Raw genomic sequence first — 19,948 nt, forward strand, 5'->3', positions numbered from 1 at the left:
CAAACCCTCTTTCTCAGCACGTCATGGTAAAGGGAACGGTCGTCCCTTTGCTGCTGTTTTTACCGAGCGTAGCACAGAACCCTTTGGGGTTAGACTGTTAGCGGAGCAGTGTTGTCTGTTGAGTGTAAGGCACTGGCGTTACAAGGAGTGTGGAAACTGGACTGCGTTCTCCCTTTGCACCACTCGCAGTCACTTCTCGCCGTTCTCTGCTGATGTGAAGCAGAAACCCAGCAAGGTAACAGTTCTGATGGCGAGATTAGAAGTAGCCAGGCAGACTGTCTCCTGGCTCTTAGACACCCTTACAAGCTCAGGCCACCCCTCCCTCGTTTAGATATTACTTGCTCTTTTGAGTTTCAGATTACAGGAGCAATTGATCTGCATGACCTATCTTAAGAACCTTAACTTTGCAGTGGAAACTTAAACCAAATGTATATCCTCAAGAGACAAATCATCTTAAAACCAGGCTGTCGTCATTCTGATGAACCGGACTGTTTACGGAAGAACTGCGTGGTGGAGAGCACCCCCTGGTGGCTGGGACCTGTACTTGCCGCGCCGGGTACAGTTGTGGAGAATGGTGTCGCCTCTGCCCTGGGCTGGCTTGGAGGGAAGCGACTTTCTGTGTTGCTCCGGGCCGTCAGGTGACCTCAGGCTGGATTCCAGGAGGATGCTGTTGAGGGCGGCTGTGATGCATCCGGCTGTGTGTGTTTCCCACTTCCGTGGGTGCGTGTTCTGGTCGTTGCCACCCTCAGAGAAACAGTTTTCCCTTATCGCTTATGTTATGATTCAAACCAAACATGGGCTCCTAATGTCAGTGGTTAAGTGTTGAGTCTTTGGGGACTGCACGTCTGCGTGCCCGGGTTTAGCTTCAGCTGTAGGAGACTGCCTTGAGCTGGCACCTGTCTGCTCCACAGACCTCATCCTGCCGCACCGCTGAGCGCGCCCCGGCACGGGAGCTGTGCTCGTCGCAGACTGGGGTGCAGCTCGCTGCCCGTCAGAGGGCGCGTGTGCCCTGCTGTGCGCCACAGCACCTGCAAAGCTGAGCCTGTGCCGTAGTTTTCAAAAACTTGAACACAGCATAATCCCACTCTCTAGATATAGCCATTCCTTAATGTTTATTTTAGAATGACAAGTCCTTGATAAAAATTTGTTACTCATTAATTTGTTGAATGTTCCCAGACGTTTGTTGAGCTAGGAACTCTGCCAGTTCTTGGGGATCTAAAACGAACAAGACACAGTTAGACTCGGACTTGTGTACTGCTGGGGGCAGAACGCCGGCCACGCAGAAGCCCCGAGCTTGTTTGCCAGGATTGCTAGGAAGGCACGCAACGGCGTTCCAGAGACTGTGTGATAGCTTCTGTCGGCTGGGTTCTTCAGCTCACGTCTTACCCAGGTTTCACCCCGGCTTGGAGTGTGCAGTGAAGACCTAGGAGCACAGGCTCTGGGGCCCCTGGCGGACTTTGGACCTTGGCCGTGTCGCTTGCCACTGGTTGACTTTCCCGGTCTCGGGCACGTTTCCCCATCTGTTTTCTCACTTGTTGTGAGGGTTACATGAGATGATCTGTATGGTGGGCTTGTCACCATGCCTTGCACATGAAACACTAAATGTTAACTACGTTCTTACTATAGCGATGGTGTGTGTGTGTGCGAGCCTGCGTGGGTGTCTTGAGCCTTGTTTGTGATCAGAAGTTCTTAGCTGAGCTCCAGGGAGCCAAGAGCCTGTGACGCTCAAAATGGTCTGCAGGCAACTTTTTGTGTCACGCATGCTCAGTGTTGTGTCACGCATGCTCAGTGTGTGTGCTCAGTGCTGTGTGTGCTCAGTGTTGTGTGTGTGCAGTGTTGTGTGTGTGCAGTGTTGTGTATGTGCTCAGTGCTGTGTGTGTGCGCAGTGTTGTGTGTGTGCTCAGTGCTGTGTGTGTGCGCAGTGTTGTGTGTGTGCTCAGTGCTGTGTGTGTGCTCAGTGCTGTGTTTGTGCTCAGTGCTGTGTGTGTGCAGTGTTGTGTGTGTGCGCAGTGTTGTGTGTGTGCGCAGTGTTGTGTGTGTGCAGTGTTGTGTGTGTGCTCAGTGCTGTGTGTGCTCAGTGCTGTGTATGTGCTCAGTGCTGTATGTTCAGTGTCGTGTGTGCTCAGTGTTGTGTGTGCTGTCTTGTGTCTGCTTGTTCAGTGTTGTGTGCGCGTGCTCAGTCTTGTGTCTGCGTGTGCTCTGTTTTCTGGGTCTGTGTGTGCTCAGTCCCCTCCCCCCACCCCCAAGCAAGGGAGAGCTAAGAAACAGGCTCTGACGTAGGCTCCCTCATTCCAGATACAGCTCTGCCGGTTTCTAGCAGGACCTCGAGCCAATGACTGAGTCTCTCTTGGCACAGTGGGAATCCCGGTGGCACCTACCCTGTGCGGTTGTAGTGAGGATTAAAGGGAATACTCCTCACAAGCCCTGCAGGCTCTCCCGGGCGTGCAGGAAGTGCCGTCAGCTCGGCTGTTAGCATCCTGCTGCTCATTCTCCCAGCACCACTCACCACGTGGCCAGAGGTATTGCCTGCTGCCAGCTGTCAAGGTAATTTTTTTATTATCTGTCTCGCCTCGACCTCGTCGACACATGAGCAGTTATAAATGCTTCTCGCGCAGCGTCCCGGAGCTGGACGGCCTGGAGTCAGATGACCCTAATAAACGAGAATCACAAGGACGTGGGGCCTTAGCGCACACTGGCAGCTTTGGAAACTGGGAAAGGGTGGGAGGTGACTGCCGGGGTTGGTCACGGGAGCTTTCAAGTCGCTCAAACACCAAAAACTCGGCTGAACGGAAAGGACCCTGGGAATCTTCCTGTCAGCCCCCACAGCCCACCGTGAGGGGTGGCAGGGTATCGCCTGGCTCTGGGCTCAGAAGATGGGCTAGCGGTCAGCCTGTGCCTCAGGCCAGCGGCCTGCTCCCTGCTGGCATGCGGCCACCCACTGCCCTTTCTGCTCTCAGCAGAGCAGAAGGGATGGAGACTGCCACGAGTGCAGGTCTGAGCAGTGTCCTGGGGTGCGTCAGAGACCAGCGCGGGGAGACAGGAAGAGAGGAGAGCGGGCCCTGGGCGCAGACACTCACCGAATGGGGCTGGCTATGGGTGCTTAGCAGAGAAGAAGTGCCTGTTGTCCATGCAGCGTGTGCAGCCCTGGGGGCGGGTGGGACGGGCCTCGTGAGTCTCGTGTTCCCTTCACTGCTGTGGGTTCCTCGGGGCGTGTTCTGGTAAGAGTCCCAGCGCGCTGCCTGCACCTCTGGCATCTCAGCGCGCGTCCTCGCTCTCCCCGACTCCTGTGCTCAAGCCAGCCGCGCCCTCTGCACCCTCCCCCTGAGGAAGCAGCCATCTCTCCAGGTGGCGGGGAGAACCCTGCTGTGGGAGCCGGTGTCCTGGTCATGTCTTTTTTCCACCTCATGCACCAGTGTTCAGCCTGCCTTGTGGAAGACTCGAGACGGGGTGAAGGGAAGAAGGGAAGGAGAGCGTAGCGTGCCAGGCTCTGTCAGGTTCTCCCAGGCGTGATTCCCATCTGCAGCTGTGGTCCCCTTCCACCTGCATCCCTCAGAGAGGAAGGCAGGAAGAGGCCAGTCCCCATCAGTGGGAGCTGGGCTCTGAACCCAGGCAGGGCTCTGTAGCCACCCTTGGTGATACCCAGCCTGGAGAGAAGGCAGCGCACACTGTGTGCTCCCCACGCACAGCCTCGAGGCCTGACAGGGTGTGCATCGGACCTGAAGGGCAGTGTGAGCCATGGCAGGTCCTTGCTTGGAGCTTCCTGCTCCCTGCTCCTCCTCCTCTTCTCTTTCCTTATCTTACTGTCCCTGACCCATACTGGGCCTTAGATAGTTCTCAGATGAACAAATGAAAGAAAGATTTCCAAGCACACAAAAAAATCAACATCATTAACCAGCCCAGATCCATAAAGCTTGGGCTGTGCCCTCCGGGCCTCAGTGTGTTTGTTCGGCTTGGTCTGTTGGACAGGTAGGAGAAGGCGCTTGGATTCCAGAAGACAGTAATCATCGTCTTTGCACAATGCTGTCGTGGGGGGCAACGCTGTTTTTAAACAGATGCCTGTGACTGGTTGAGCAGGTGGTCCAGGGGGGAGGAGTCGTCCATAGCTCTGTGGTGCTTTTCTCAGCCCCATGTTCGTCCCACGAATATTGTGGAGACTGGTTTATCAGCAGCCCTTTGGGACAAGGAGGTTTTGGTTGACGTAAGTAACTGGACTGAGGGACGTGCAAGTGAGTGTGCATCCCAGCCGGGCATCAGGTGTGAGTGTGCATCCCAGCCGGGCATCAGGTGTGAGTGAGTGTGCATCCCAGTCGGGCATCAGGTGTGAGTGTGTCCCAGCCGGGCATCAGGTGTGAGTGAGTGTGTCCCAGCCGGGCATCAGGTGTGAGTGTGCATCCCAGCCGGGCATCAGGTGTGAGTGAGTGTGTTCCAGCCGGGCATCAGGTATGAGTGTGTGTCCCAGCCGGGCATCAGGTGTGAGTGTGTGTCCCAGCTGGGCATCAGGTGTGAGTGAGTGTGTCCCAGCCGGGCATCAGGTGTGAGTGTGCATCCCAGCCGGGCATCAGGTGTGAGTGAGTGTGTCCCAGCCGGGCATCAGGTGTGAGTGTGTCCCAGCCGGGCATCAGGTGTGAGTGAGTGTGTCCCAGCCGGGCATCAGGTGTGAGTGTGCATCCCAGCCGGGCATCAGGTGTGAGTGAGTGTGTTCCAGCCGGGCATCAGGTATGAGTGTGTGTCCCAGCCGGGCATCAGGTGTGAGTGTGTGTCCCAGCTGGGCATCAGGTGTGAGTGAGTGTGTCCCAGCCGGGCATCAGGTGTGAGTGTGCATCCCAGCCGGGCATCAGGTGTGAGTGAGTGTGTCCCAGCCGGGCATCAGGTGTGAGTGTGTGTCCCAGCCGGGCATCAGGTGTGAGTGTGTGTTCCAGCCGGGCATCAGGTGTGAGTGAGTGTGTCCCAGCCGGGCATCAGGTGTGAGTGTGTGTCCCAGCCGGGCATCAGGTGTGAGTGAGTGTGTTCCAGCCGGGCATCAGGTGTGAGTGAGTGTGTCCCAGCCGGGCATCAGGTGTGAGTGTGTCCCAGCCGGGCATCAGGTGTGAGTGAGTGTGTCCCAGTTAGGCATCAGTAGTAGCCCTGCGTCTAGAGCGGGGTGGGCCTCTGCATGCCTCTGCTTCCTGCTGACACAGCACTCAGCAATTCCGAGTCTCCTTTGTGGCCGCTGGGCCCACAGTCAGAGGTGGCAAGTGTGGCTGGATGCCACAAGTGCAAGTGTTCCACATAAGGAATTTTCGAGAGGGGGTGGAAACGCTTACCTTGGACATTGGAGAAGACTGAGGTGGCGTGATACCACAGCTGAACTTGGTTCAGAGTTTAAAGAGAGCCCCGCACTATTTGACGTGGAAGGGGTGACCCAGGAGAGGTGTCAGACTGGGGGGTGTGGGCAGGCGCATACATGCGTCACTGGCTCCTGCGCTGTCATCAGCCTGTGCTGTGCTTTGGCAGCGAGGAACCTGGCAGGTGTGCGGTGTGGGAGCTAGAAGAATGGGAGCGAAAGTGTTTACTTGGTGAAAGTTACAGAGAGAATGTTGGAGCGGGAGGAGTGAGGGAGAGCTGAGGACGGGGTAGACATTTGCTTCTTTGTTTTTCCAGACTGAAGTGCCCCAACCCTGTTTTAAGTGGAAGCTACATTGAGCTTCATGGATCAGTTAAGCAGCATGCGAGGTTACTCAGCTTTTGAAGTTAAATCAGTTCTCTCTCTTTAATAAGAACCTAGGGTTTTAATTTTTAATATCTGAATTTCTGAAAAGGGGATGAGGGCTTAGCATTAGAGAGGAAGTGATACTTTACTTTTAGAAATCGCTTTGTGGTATCAGAAGTTAGACCACCGCAGTCGTCCGCCGAGTGCTAGTCGGATTTTGTTTAACCAGCCCTGTTGTCTCTACTCAGGCAAGACCCCGTGAGTTAGAACCTAGTTCAAACTCTTTCTCCAGGTGTCAGGAAACATGCTGGATTCTGGAAACTGCAGTAAGATCGGTATTGTTTAGGTCCTCACTGTGGTTGTCCCAGATCAACATGGCCTTGTGTATTTTTGCCAAGGAGGTTTCCAGACTGGCAGGGTGGAGCACTCTGTTTTCAGCTGACCCTTATCAGACAGCTGGCCTCAGAGACGGTGGGAAGTAACCCGGAGCGACATCCTTTAGGACCTCCTTGTGTTACCGAAAGCGGGGTCCCGGTGCCGCATCAGAGTAGTGCGGACAAGGTTTGAAGTTAAAGGAAGGAGAGTCTAGTCTGTCGGCAGACGAGGCGGGGCAGACCTCAGTCTCCAGAACAGCTGCCCCCCAGTGAGGGCGCTCTGGGGCCTCTAGAGAGGCGGCTGGGCGAGTCCCTGGTGTCAGGCACCCAGCTGGTCCCTAGGTCTTTGGCAATGCGTGCCTTCCCTTGAGGCCCACGGGAGGTGAGACTGGACCTAGCCCGACCGGACCCTCTTGCTCTGCCTGTCTGCCTGGCAGGAAGGCCACGTGGGCTTCATCCAGCCTGAGGGTCGCAGGCAGGGTAGTTACTTGCTGCCCCCACCTCGAATTCCGCTATAAGAACCCCCTCCGGAATAGTCCTGGGTGACAGGGTCTACCTGTTGGAGGAGCACAGGACTTTCTGAGTCCAGGGATTAGAATCGGATGAGAGTCTGGCTCTAGCACTCCTTCAGTCAGTGAGGGAAGCTAAGGGCGGTGGCCAGGATCCAGCATGGAATCCAGGCACAGTTTGGGGTTCCTGCCTCACTCCACCCAGCACATCCGGGTAGACATTGACCAGTGGAGACATTCCAGGCCGGGAGAAGGGCAGGTGCCAGGGCGCAGGGCACAAAGCAGAGGCTTGCTTGGGGAAAGACTGCGGTCGGCATGCCCCAGGGCAGGGAGAAGCTGGGGGAGGCTGGCTCCTCTGGCCGATGGGGCAGGACTGGCTGGGCAGTTTCATCTGTGGACGAGGGAAGGGTCTAAGATGGCCTACGATTCTGTGACCTAGGGCATCCAGATGGAGGTTTCCTCCTTGGGACAATAGGAACACGAGGGACTGGGGCTAGCAGGGAGCCAAGTAGGAGAGGCTGTGTGCGCATCCACTGGAACGTGCTGCTTACCAGGCACTCATGGGAAACACAGTGGCCTGTCCAGGGGACAGCCGGGCACACAGAACACACGAGAGAGGCTGGATGGACATTTTTATGCAGTCAGTAAAACTGTGGAGTGGGATGAGGGTGGCAGGAATGTGTAAGAGCCAAGAGTTGAACCGAAATAAATTTCAGAGGTTAGCAAAGGCAGAGAGGCATTGAACAAAGCTGAAGAAAAGCTGTCAGAAGCCTGACTAGAAACGGCAGAGGGTGGTGTTCGGGACGCTGAGGGCTGGTGCCGCCGTAGGAGTCTGTGAGGACTGGAAAAGGCCAGCCAGACGCTCCCCCAGGGGACACCACCTTGTCGGCCCGTGCTCTTTGAGGGGCGTCGTTCACGTAGGGATGGGGGAAAGGAGATGGGTCCAGCCCGTAGGACTTGCTTCCCCAGTGATTGCTGAAAGCCAGGAGGGAGTGGTTCATAAGATAGAGCCCCCTAACAGAGGGTGCTGGCTCTCTGTGGGTGACTGGTCACTGGGGACCTCCTGCGGGGGGTGGGGTTCGCACGGCCCCCACTACCACTTCACATTAGTTCTGACCTTTGAACTCAGACTTTTAGTAACTGGTATTGATGTATTTTTCAATTCAGGCTGAAGGGAGGGAGTCGGAATTTAGTTCGTGGGCTCCAGATTAAATTTGGGAGCATGATCCTTGTGAAAACTCGCTTTAGCTTATCAGGAGCCAGCAAGTATTTATGCAGCAGTGCTTGCTGTGGCGGTGCCTTTGGTTGCGTACTAAACTGCACAGCAAGCTGTGTCCACTGATGGAATGAAAAAATAATAAAGATTTTTTGTTGGAGGGAGCGCTTTACAATACGCCAGAGGGACCTTCGGAGTCTCTTTAATCTTGATCAGTGCTTGTTTCTTGCAGAGGCAGATTATGCAAATCGCTACTTACTGTTTCATAACCAATCAGGTCTTTGTTGGAAGTGTTGTGGGTACCAGCAAAGCAAAATGCTGTCCTCCCGTGGAGGTGGGGGTGCCGAAGTCAGACCCTTGCCGGGCTCCACGGACGACACTGTGGCAGCTTTGAGCCTTGCCCGCAGTTAGATGCAGTCATCCTGTGAGATGTGCTGGGAATTTTGTTTTTCCAGTTCATCTTGCTTTGGGTAATTTACAGAACACGCAGGAAGGAGCAGCTAGCAGGTCTGTTCTGGGGGCGACACAGATAAACAAAGCTGGGGCTGCAGACGGCAGCGTGCTCCCCGTCTGCCCGAGTGCAAGGTTTGGAATCCTCCTGGACTGACCCAGAGCGCACGTGTGCGCGAGCGGTGTCGCTTCTGCCTCAGCCGCTGCGGACCAGTTAGCCTTTATTGATTCTTTGGTTCCAGGTAAAAAGAAAGACCCAGAGAAATCAGGGAAGCGCTTGGGAGACAGCTCCTGCTGTCAGTGCTCCTGCTCCGGCACTGTGGTGCCACCTAGTGGATGGTGCGCAGTGTGCAGTGCCTTGCTCTCCAGTTTATTTTCCCCTGTTGACCCTGAGAGGAGCAGAAAAGCAGCCCACTCTGCAGCATAAGTAATAATCTGGGGACCGCGTGGGCTGGACACAAGCTGAGCAGTTTAAGTCAGGGTGACGTGAAGGCGGTTGGGACAGCAGTGACATCTCTGGAGGAGACGTGCTGGCAGGGGGTCCCTGGCCCGGAAATGGCAGCCAGGCCTTGGAGTGTGACCCAGCAGGGTTTTCTGGGCAGGAGTCTGGGCCAGGGCTGGGCAGTGGGAGGGCGTGGCCTCTGGACAAGGCAGCAGGGAATGGGGCGCCTGGGAGGCCAGGGGCTTAAGGAATTGGACTTCTTCCTAGGGGTCCTGGGAAGATCAGTGTGCAGTTTTAGTGAGCGATGTATGTGGAAAGATTTTTCCTTTCTTTGTTTAAAAATGTTTGTTTCTGAAGATTAAACATGCTAATTGTAAAAAGAATTTTAAGCACAAAAAATATTAAGAAGAAAGTTTGGGGCTGACGCTATGGTGTAGTAGGTTAAGCCTCTGTGGTGCTGGTATCCCATATGGGCACCAGTTTGAGTCCTGGATGCTCCACTTCTGATCTAACACCCTGCTAGCAGCCTGGGAAAGCAGTGGAAGATGGCCCGACAGCTTGGGCTCCTGCACCACATGGGAGACCCAGAAGAAGCTCCTGGCCTCTGTTTTCAGATCGGCCCAGCTCTAGCCATTATGGCCATTTGGGGAGTGAAGAAGCAAATGGAAGATCTCTCTGTCTCTTGGTCTCTGTCTCTCTCCCTCTTTCTCTCTAACTCTGCCCCTCTATTTTTGTATACAGTTTGAGGTCTGCATTTCCTTTGTTTTACATAAATGCATCACTTTGGGAAGACCTCAGTTTTGCCTGGTTCTTCCCCACCCACCAGTATGCTTGTGGGAAAACATCATACTGTCAGCAATCGCTGGGGCTGGACCCACATCAGTAGGGCAGATTCACCTATAGGACCAGATCCCACTCAGTGGGAGGTTTTGTTTTTGTTTGTTTGGGCTCTCGTAAAACCTTTGTGTGTGTTAGGACAAGTAATGTGAGAGTCTTTCCCCTGGCACGTGCATATAATACCGGAACACACTGCTACTGTTTGCTTTTATGACAGATGGGCTGTGGGGAGAATTTCCATGCCTTGATGATTTCAGGAATTAGACTTGTTACAATGCAGCTAATCAAAAGTGAGCTGGATTTATCTTCAGAGAAAGAAAGGGATGAGTCAGATGAATACTTGCAGTTTGAGACTGGAGCCTGAGGCTGGGGAAGTATCAGGCTAGGGGAGAAGCTGGGTCCCTGCTGACCCTGCAGTGTGGCTGCAGGCTTCACTCTGTCCCTTAGCTTTCACCCAGACAGGCTCGATCTCAGTGCGCCTGTCCCGTCTACACTTCTGGTGGAAGCGACCCTCGGAGCCGGGTCATACTCAGGTGGAGCAGCAAGGTCACCTTTGTGGGTGACGCGCAGACACTGGTGAGAGTCAGTCTCCATTTCTGTAAACCATTTCTATGCTCTGTGTTAAAATGGAGTCATCATGGCACCTGCCTGCTGGCCTGTTAGGAGAGGAAAGGGAGGGTGCAGAGCGCACGTATTGGTGGGCCTCCCACCTCCTATGTACCGAGTAAGTGTTGACTAGTAACTTCTGCTACCACTATTTTGTTTTTTTTTTTAATAATTTTTATCCATTTTCCTTTGTAGTGAAGCCCAGGGAGATTAAGCAACTTGCTCAAAATTTCAGTTGGCAAAAGTTAAGAGTTTAGGGGAGCTTATAAAATACATCCCTTTCTTCCCAGCTCAGTATTGGAACTACCTGAAAGAAAAATACAGGAGTCAGAACAGAGCCAAGTAGAGAACCTGGCTTAGATTTACGGCCAGACACGAGTGAGCATGGGCCGGAAAGTACCCTCCCTGCTGGCTGCTGTGGACCAGGGAGGGAAGGGCGGCACGCTTGTTCCCTTCTCCACATCATAAACCAGCCAGTCAGTCCTCTGCCCCTGAGAGTGTGTGGAAAGGGCGGGAGGCAGGCAGGCAGATCAGTCTAGCTGGGGCCCTGCACACAGGCGGAAGGGGAGGAAATGGAAGCCCCTTCCACAGCAAGCGGCAAGCGGGGATTGGGACCCAAGCGTCTTGGCCAGCGGCCCGAACCTCTTGCTCACCTGTGTCTCGTGTACCCTGATTTCCCCTGCCCTCACACAGTCCTTTGCCCAGAGCTGCTTCGCTGCCTGTACCATATCCTAGGATAAAGGGGGTGCAGGAGAACTCAGATGCGGGGAGCCAGACCTGGAGGTTGCTCTCACCACTTGTTTGGACCATCCTTTGAGGATCCTGATGACAGGCGCTCAGGGTGCGCTGGTCCTGCCGAGCTTTCTGGCCGTCCCGCGCCCTTGCTGCTTTGTCCATCTCTGTGGCCCAGCCCCTCCCAAGCCTGCGGAGAGGCAGAACGAGGAGCAGCAGCAGCATCACGTGGTGACAGCGTGCTGTTCTCGCAGACCCTCCAGTAGTCAGTGTAGCAAAAATTTAAGTCCACATATACAGATACTCTCGTAGGAAACCCAGTTTACATTTCTATGAAGAGAACTCAAACTTGGGTAAATAGTGTTGGTTTTAATTAGCCTCTGACAGCACCTTTGATGACGCAGGTCCGCAGTCTGTTCCAGCTCTGCCACTCGTTAGTCTCTGCGCCTGCGTGCCTTGCAGGGCCCTCAGCGTCCATGTTTACTGAGTGGGGGTGGGGCTATGTCTAATGCATAGGATTGTTGGGGGGTGGGGCTTACGCACAGAGCCTGTTGTGCCCTGCCTGGCACACACAGGGTGGCACTTGGCAAGATCGAGTCTGTGGTGTATGGTTGAATTGGATCCAAGAAAAGAACAGCTCAGTGTTGCTTGCTTGGGTTGCTTTTCTCAGTTCCCAGTCATCTTCCTTGTGAACATCATTCCAGAAAACTGTAGTTGTGGACTGCCAAGAATCTGTGTTTAAATCTGGTGGTTAAGAACTCAACCCTGTATTTAGACTGCCTGGGTTTGATCCAGGCTTCAACTCTTGTGTTCCTGAGCAAAGTTCTCACTCACTCTCTGACTCCGCTTTTTCCTCTGTAGAAGAGTCATGATAATATTATTGTCAGGGCCTGTGCTGTGGTGCAGCAGATTGAAGCCCCGGTCTGCTGTATCAATGTCCAATATGGGCGCCGGTTTGATCCCGGCTGCTCTGCTTCCGATCCAGCTCTCTGCTATGGCCTGGGAAAGCAGTGGAAGAGGCCCAAATCCTTCAGCCCCCTGAACCCGCTTGGGAGACTGGGAGGAAGCTCCTGGCTCCTGGCTTCGGATCGGCGCAGCTCCAGCCATTGCAGCCATCTGGGGAGTGAATCAGCAGATGGAAGACCTCTCTCTCCCTCTCTCTCTCTCTCTCTCTCCCCCTCTCTCCCTGTGTCTCTCTGTAACTCTGCCTTTCAAATAAATAAACAAATCTTAATGTGTGTGTGTGTGTATACTGTCCCTGAGGGTTGCAGGGAGCAGTAGATGAGCTCATGCAGGCTGAGTCTTGGAGTTCTCACGGAACATTTCGTTGTTTTTTTAGGTGGTGTGGGTCCTACCTGCTGAGAGTCAAGCAGAGACTGCATGTTGGTTTAGATGTGGATTACCACTAGTTTGGTAGGAGAATATCTGTACCTGAGAAGGATTAAAAATGTTGAAGGAGGAAGGTACAATATAGGAGATCTTTTAAAATAACATTTTATTATGGAAAATACCAAATCTGTCCTAAAGTAGATGGACTAAGGAACCTGTGTTAGATGTTAGGAACTTTAGATGGACTAAGGAACCTGTGTATGAAGTATCCCGCTTCAACAGTGATCAACTCTTGGCTGATCCTGTTCATCTGTGAACCCCTCCACCTCACCTTGAAGGAAATCCTAGCATTGTATTCCTTCATTTGTAAATTGTTCTCTCTCTAAAAGATTAGGACTCTAAAAACAAAGAAATAAGACATAATCTTAATACATAACACCATTGCTGCACCTAGATGAAAACCCATTATAGGCAACCGGTGCCTGTGTGGATGCTGGATCGCAGGCAGTGGCTTTACCTGCTAAGCCACGATGCTGGCCCCATCGTAATTTTAATATCATTAAATGTTAAGTGTGAGGTTCTTTAGTGAAATAACAGTGCTCAAGTAGGTATTAAAGTGACTCTGCTATCCAGTGAAACTGAAGAACACCAGCGTGATCATGATTAGGTCAGCATCATTTAATTCATCGGAACTCGTGCTAGCTCAGCGGATTTAGGGGTTCTAGATCCAGCCCTGTTGGCGGTGTCACCTCCCAGGGCTTTGGTTCCTGTGCACAAGTTGTCAGCCCATTTACAGTGACCGGCCAGAGGCTGAATGAGGAAATGTCATGTTCTTTTCTCTGCTGGTTACAGTTCAGATACTATTTTAACTGTGGTTTCAGACATACAGGGTTCTCTAGTCTTTGTCCGTTGGGGCGTATTGCATCTGCCATGGCAGTGTGACCAAGCGCGGCTCACTGATGGGGTGGATGCTCGTCACATTGGAGGTTGTGCGCTGGGTGAGGACAGACCTTGGGAAGATCTGGGAAGCCCACTGGGCTGCAGTCCCTGCACCCTCACACACCTCGCTCACTTGCTCACTTGCTCACTGCTGATTTGAGAACAGCTGGTGGTCCCTGCTTCTTCATCCGTGGGTTGTGGAGGTGCAGTCTGTGTGATACCCTCGGGATCACTTAGTGCATAGGGATTTATCGAATCCTGCAGTCTGTTTGGTTGCCCCCTGATGGCCACACACTTGCCCCCTCGTTTCCCCCTTCCAACACTTAGGCACTGCTGGGATCCGGAAACAGTAGAGCAGAGGGCCTGACCTCTCGGACGTTCGCTGAAGTCTAGCCTTGGTACACAAGGGGGGAGGTGCCAGCAGGTCTATCTGCACTGCAGAGGAGCTGCCACTGCAGTGGAACCTGGAAGATAAGCAGGTGTTCCCCAGGTGGAATGGACTGGAGTAAAGAGGGCTTTCCAGGCAGCAGGGACAGAGCTGTATCCCTCCTGCTGTGCAGCATGCGGAATGGCCCTCCGACCCCCAAGCACTGCCCTCCCTAGTCCAAGCCCTTACATTTCACCCACCGGGTCCCACCGGGTCCCACCGGGTCCCACAGAGTCCCACAGAAACAGTGAGCCTCTCCTTCTCTGAGGACTCTCCCCGGCTCGTTTTTGTCATGTCATTCAGTGATATCAAGAGTGTAAGGGGCCAGTGCCGTGGCATAGCGGGTAAAGCTATCACCTGCAGTGTCGGCATCCCATACGGGCGCCGGTTTGAGTCTGGGCTGCTCCTCTTCCGATCCAGCTTTCTGCTGTGGCCTGGGAAAGCAGTGGAAGATGGCCCAGGTCCTTGGGCCCCTGCACTCATGTGGGAGACCCAGAAGAAGCTCCTGGCTCCTGGCTTTGGACTGGCACAGCTCTGGCCATTACACCCATCTGGAGAGTGAAAGCAGATGGAAGACCTCTTTCTCTATCTCTCTGCCTCTGTCTCTCTCAAACTCTGCCTTTCAAATAAATAAATAAATCTTTTTAAAAAAGTGTAGGAAGTTGACACAAGTCTTAGATCATTAAAGGGCCAATGTATTTTCGTTTTACTTTGATTTCATCATCGTTTTACACTAGAATGGTCTTTCTCCTATCAGAAGTAAGAGACGTTCTCTTACTTATGCATATCCCTACTTTATCCTGTCAGTGCCTTTTTAAGTTTGTACTATCTGTGGAAACATCAAAAAATTCAAAGCACACAGCCCCTCAGCCTTTCAGAGTGTTAGGTGGACATCAGAATTGGAGCAGAGTGTGTGTGCCGTCTGGCAGCTTCCGCTCAAAAGCAGGACCGTGCCTGATAGGAAGGAGAGTCCGAGCCCGGCGGGAGTCTTCGGGAGCCGATGGTGCCCGTGCCTCATTGCAGAGGTCGTCTGTCGCGCCCTGCTGCTTGGGCCTGCGAGTGTGCCTAATCAGACAGAGCAGGGCCCGCAGCGTGCTGCTGTGTTACGGATTTGGAATTTTTATGTGTGTGGCTTTCAGTAGTTCTCACAGCTCTCAGATGTCTAAAGAAATAGAGCTCGTTTATTTCTTTTCATTCTTGGCATTTAGAATGTTGTTTTATACATTGTATTCTTGTTAAGTGTTGGTTTATTGTTATTAAATCAGTAATGACTTACAACCTCTTAACTTACCGAGAATTCGTTTTAATCCTGAAGAAGCTTTTTGCACTGTTTAAATAAACTGATTTTATGGAAATTTGCCGTCCAAGGCGTGTGAGGCCGGGATGGCATGCGTGCTCCTTCACTGAATGCCCTTGTGACCACGGTGTGGTGAGCTGCCCACGCAGCCTTCCTGCTGCCAGCACTCAGCCCGTGTCCACTGCTCCTGCTTTGGAAGGGGGTGGTGGCTTGGTCTGGCCTGGGTGATAGAGTCCTCTCGACCCTTTGACACTCTTTATGGGAACCTTTATGACTTCTAAAAACAAACGGTTCTGGACGTTACAGCTCTTAGTGGGTGTGAGGCTGGGGATGTACCATTCTGCCTGACACTGTACGTGTAATCCTCCTAGGATTATTTGGCACCTGCTATTTGTAAAACATCTAGTAAGTGTTTGGGAGGCTCTGCTTTGCTCCAGGAACTGTGCCTGGCAAGCCATAGGGAAAGAGAGGGCTGTCTTGCCTCTAGGAGCCTGTAGTCTGGCAAAGGAAGGTCGGTCCAAGAACCAGTTGTTGTCCTCATGGAGAAATAGGTGCAGCCTTTTGAGAGAGACTGGCATCTGGCTGTGGCTGGCAGTGGGTGTGGGAAGGAAAAGAGAATTTCAGGTAGGAGGAAGAATTTGCCTTCAAGGGAATGGTGGGAAGGGCATTCCAAGGAAAAAACTACGTGGGCATACAAGCGAGGGGTGTGCTTCTCCTGGGGCAGGGAGCCTGGGGTCCAGCGGGGCAGGGACTGAGGCCACGTGGGACTTCAGGGCTGAACTGTGAAGGGGTTGAACGCTGTGTTTGGGAGCCTGGACTTGTTCCGTTGGTCAGGCCGAGATCGCTGCGCTGGCCGCCCTTTGGCAGATCAGCCAGAGCTGTTGCTTTTGGCTGCCGTGGATTCTGAGACCAGAACTCAGCATGGCCTGATTTCTTACACCCACCCTCTTCCTTGCTTTCTTTGCCTTACAGGGTTTACCCGGCTAATAAAGGCAGGTGAGTTTTTGACCACTTGTAGGTATGGATCTGGTAAGGGAACTGAAGCACTGAAGATTTTTAGCCAGAAGAATCACCTTATGAAATGTGTGTGATGCAGTCAAGCCTTCCTGCTCACCTCTTACGTTGTTTTGTAGCAGACTGAAAAGGTTTCGGCTTACCTGGGGAACAGAAGCAGGCGGGCGAGGAAAGCAGCTGTGCAGTACCGGGAAGTGTGTCGAATCCCGGCTCTGGGTCCTGAGCTTGAATCTGAGCCCGGCCGTGTGCCGATTGTGTGGCCCTGGGCCCGTCCCTCAGCTTCTGTGCAGCTCGCCTGCAGACTGGCTCAGGAGAACAGTGAGGCTGGTGCCCGCCCGGGCTCCCCGCTTCGTTACCTTACAGCCACAGCTGTTGTGGCCATTCTTGATTTCTTTCTTTGACTTAGGCTCTTAAAATGTCTTAGAGTAGTTTTCTGGACTGCATTTATAATAATAGTCTCAACTGTATGGGAGATTTAATGAAACCTACACACCTGTCTCCAGACAAACTGGGAGCCTTTTTCTTGTGACCTGTGGCTTTCTTTTATGTTTAGACATGTACTTATCCCACTAATGTGTTCCAGCTTCTTGCACCTAGAGCCCTGAGGGGAGCTGCAGCCCTCCTTCCATGTTTATAACGTCGCTGACGAAAGATGCCTGTCTGTCTGTGAAAGTGAGATTGGAGGACAGGCCTTGTTGAAGTGAGTGCCGTGTGGGTGGTATGCAGAGGCCTTTAAATTCAGAGCAAAGTGGATGGGTAGCCTCGACAGAAAAACTCACATGGGAGAGAGGAAAGTTCAGAGAGCTTTCAGGGCTGCGCCGTGTGTGAGTGGGAAGCCGAGTGAATGTGGTCAGAGAACAGAGCAGGCCACCAGCTGTGTAATCCTTCTCTCCTGTCCCTGTCAACTGTGCTCTGGGTTTTCTTCCAATTCTTTCTGTAATTTTTAATCCCTAGCTCCATGCACAGTACCTGACACGTGGTAGGAGCAAAGCTTTAGACGCATCTGTGGAAGCAAGATGGGGGATTGCTGTACAGGGAGAAATCATCGTCCCTGAGCCCCTTAGCTCTGCTGCTCGGCCTGGCCACTATGTATAAGCCTGATCGCTCTAGCCTTAGACTGCGTCCTCCACAACACTTGAAAGAAGCAATAATTGTCTGTAAGATGTTAGATGTAAGACACGCAAGGAAGGGAACTGGCCATCGCTGAATGTGAGCTGTGCAGGTCCCAAACATGCGTTGTTGAATCCCTACGTTCCTAGTGTCCCAGTCATGACAAGTAGAGGTAGCAGGGGCCACTGGGAGGGGGCAGGGCCCAGGAATGCACGTGTTGGGCACCGGGGGACAGTCTGAAGCTGAAGTTGCTTGCTTTGTAGCTTCAGCATATTTCTGCAACTTGATTTCCCTTCTCTGTTTATTTAAAATGTATTACATATGAACTTCTGAATGTAACATGCCTCACATCTATATAAACTATTTGCTTTCTTTTTTTAATTTTAGATTTCTCATATTGGCAAACTGAGAGATTTTCTTCTGGAACATAGGAAAGATTATATTAATGCTTACAGGTAAGCACATCTTTGCTGTGTTTGTGTCCATCCCTGTGTTCCTTTCAAGTTTTAAAAATCTGTTTGAGAGAACACTTGTCTCATCTACCAGTTCACGCCCCAAATGCCTGCACTGTCTGAGGCTGAAGCTGGGAGCCAGGAACTCAGCCTGGGAGGCAGGGACCAGCGACTTGGGCCATCACCGCTGCCCCTAGAGTGCGTTAGCAGGAAGCTGGAGTAAGCAGCCAGAGTGACCCAGACCCAGACAGTCTAAGGGAGGACACAGGGATCTTAACACAGGCCAGATTCCTGCTCCTGCCATTTTGGTGATGTTCTTACGGGTGTCTTTCAGCCCCTCACCCTCGTCTCCTTGGGTCAAGCTCTCCTTATCAGGTTCCAGTCCTCAGCTGTGAAAGCTGTCTCCCTCTGCTGGCCTTCTGCCAGGCTCTGGACACTTCCTGCAGACAGTGACAAGCCCACTTCGGCGTGGCCTTCATTTCTCTTCTTCTTTTTTTAAAAAAAGATTTATTTATTAATTTGAAAGGCAGAGTAACAGAGATAAAGAGAGACAGAGATCTTCTGTCTGCTATTTCACTCCATAAGTGGCTGCCACAGCTGGGGTTGGGCCAGGCCAAATGCAAGAGCCAGGAACTCCATCTGTGTCTCTGTGGGGTGGCATGGCCTCAGATATTTGGGTCATCATCTACTGCTTCCCAGAAGTGTGTGCAGGAGGCTGGGTTAGAAGCAGAGTAGCCAGGACACAAGCTGTGCTCCCGCAGAGAGTGAGGGCATTTCAAGCAGCGACTTAACCCACTGCACTGTAGCACCTGCCCCGGCCTTCATTCCTTAGGGTGCTTTGGATGAGTTCATTTATTCCTGCCCTAGTGTAGGTCGTGGTCACGGTCCTCCCAGTGACAGGTACAGTTTCTATTCAGCATAGTCTTTCATTTATTTATTTTTTAAAGATTTATTTATTTATGTGACAGTCATGAATACTGTCCTGTGGTCAGCATCAGCACCCTGGCCTGGCGGCTCATGCTCTGCCCCTGCCTTCTCTGGCCTCATCTCAGGCTCGCCCTGCTATTCCCCGCCCCCTGCCGTGGTGCTGCCCCGGGTCAGCCGTCCTGGAGGGCTCCATGCTCTCTGCTGCTGCAGCCTGGGCTTGTGATGTGCCTCCTCCTCCCAGTGCTGTCCCTGCCAGACTGACTCTCGGCTTTCACAGCAGCTCCTCCAGGAGGCCTTCTCTGACCACTGAGTGGGTTCTTTCAGTAAAACCGATCTCCTGTTAGTCTCTTGTTTCTCCACCCTGTCTGTCCTCTTCACGGCACACATCGCAGTGGGTACCTAGTCAGTGATAAGAACAGCAGCTCCTTCCGTCTTGGCCATCAGATGAAGGTTTTGAAGGCCAGGGACCTGGCCAGCTCTCCGTTCCTGTTTCCACCATGCCCCACCCCTGCCTGGTCCCCAGCAGACACATGTCAGACGACTGAGTGAGTGCGTGCGTGCGGTTTCTCCCAGTCCTGAGGTCCACGACTGGCCCCGAGGTTCTCGGCCACAGGGCTGCTTGGTAACGTGTGGTATGTTTTTGTTTGGCACAGCTAGGGAGAGAAGTGCTCCTGACATTTAGTGGGCGCAGGCCAGGGATGTGCAAAGCATCTTTCAATCGCAGGACAGCTTTCCACAAGAGAATTGTGGGTGAGGAGAAGCCCTGCCGCAGCCTTGCCCCTCGCTCCTTTAGCGACGTGTGCTAAGTCCTGCTCTGTTCCCAGTTCTCCTGCAGATGCTCGGGGCGCGTCAGGGAACAAAGCAGGCACAGCTTTCGCCCTTGTGGAGCTTGTGTCCTAGCGGTTGTCAAAGGCAAGCAGCAGGTTTATGGGTGGTAGGTGACAGGTCCCGTGGGGAGAAGCGGGGCAGGACAAGGTCACAGGGCTGCGGAGGCCAGGGGAGGAAGGCCTGTGGTTTTACCAAGAGGTAGGACAGACCCTGTGGAGCGCCCTCATGGCCCACTGCCCTGTGACGTCTGGACGCGACGATAGGCGTGCTCTCAGTGCACCCCAGCCCCTCGCCCTTCCTCCTGGCCTCCTGCTGTGGGGAAGCAGCCATTTTCCATTTCTCAGGGTCGCCGTCCCTCCTCGTGGCCTTCATCACACCGCTCCCACCGCCCCGAGACAGAGCGGAGCTGAGTCCCCAGCTCCACACGTGGCCCTGCTGCCCCTCAGCCTCGGGCACCAGCCCTTTGTCTGTCTTCCATGCGAGGGCAAGGGGACAGGCTGTGTCAGGGACTGGCAGGTCCTGTCACAGGCCAGGCAGTGGATGCTAGAGGCATTGAGAGCCACATACGGTTTTCATCAAATATTATCCTTTCTGTTGTTCCTTACCACCTTTGAGAACCGTGTGAGCTGCCTTAGCTCTTGTGCTGTGTAGAGCAGGCCCGTGGGGTGGATTTGCTCACCTGTGCTTCCTCACCATTCCTCCGGCCCCGGTCCCACATGGTGTAGCTGGGTTCCCGACGCGTTCTCCGCGAGCTCACCTGTGACTGCGCA

The 19,948-nt window shown here is 53.2% G+C and overlaps 1 protein-coding gene across 3 annotated transcripts in view; it reads left to right on the forward strand.

Annotated features, from left to right (window-relative positions):
• The window catches only part of STX18 (syntaxin 18), a 116,853-nt gene that overhangs the window by 50,049 nt on the left and 46,856 nt on the right, over nucleotides 1-19,948 (forward strand). For 2 of the 3 annotated variants that reach the window (XM_070069565.2, XM_070069566.2), the window contains exon 2: nucleotides 17,359-17,426. In XM_070069565.2, coding sequence (XP_069925666.1) covers nucleotides 17,359-17,426 — 68 coding nt within the window. Of the gene's footprint in view, nucleotides 1-16,444; nucleotides 16,562-17,358; nucleotides 17,427-19,948 lie in introns of those variants that run through there. The other variant, XM_089326928.1, reaches the window with a different exon arrangement.

This window comes from Oryctolagus cuniculus, chromosome 2, assembly GCF_051225735.1.
Source record: "Oryctolagus cuniculus isolate XC-2025 breed Fujian yellow rabbit chromosome 2, ASM5122573v1, whole genome shotgun sequence".
Classification (NCBI taxonomy): Eukaryota; Metazoa; Chordata; class Mammalia; order Lagomorpha; family Leporidae; genus Oryctolagus; species Oryctolagus cuniculus.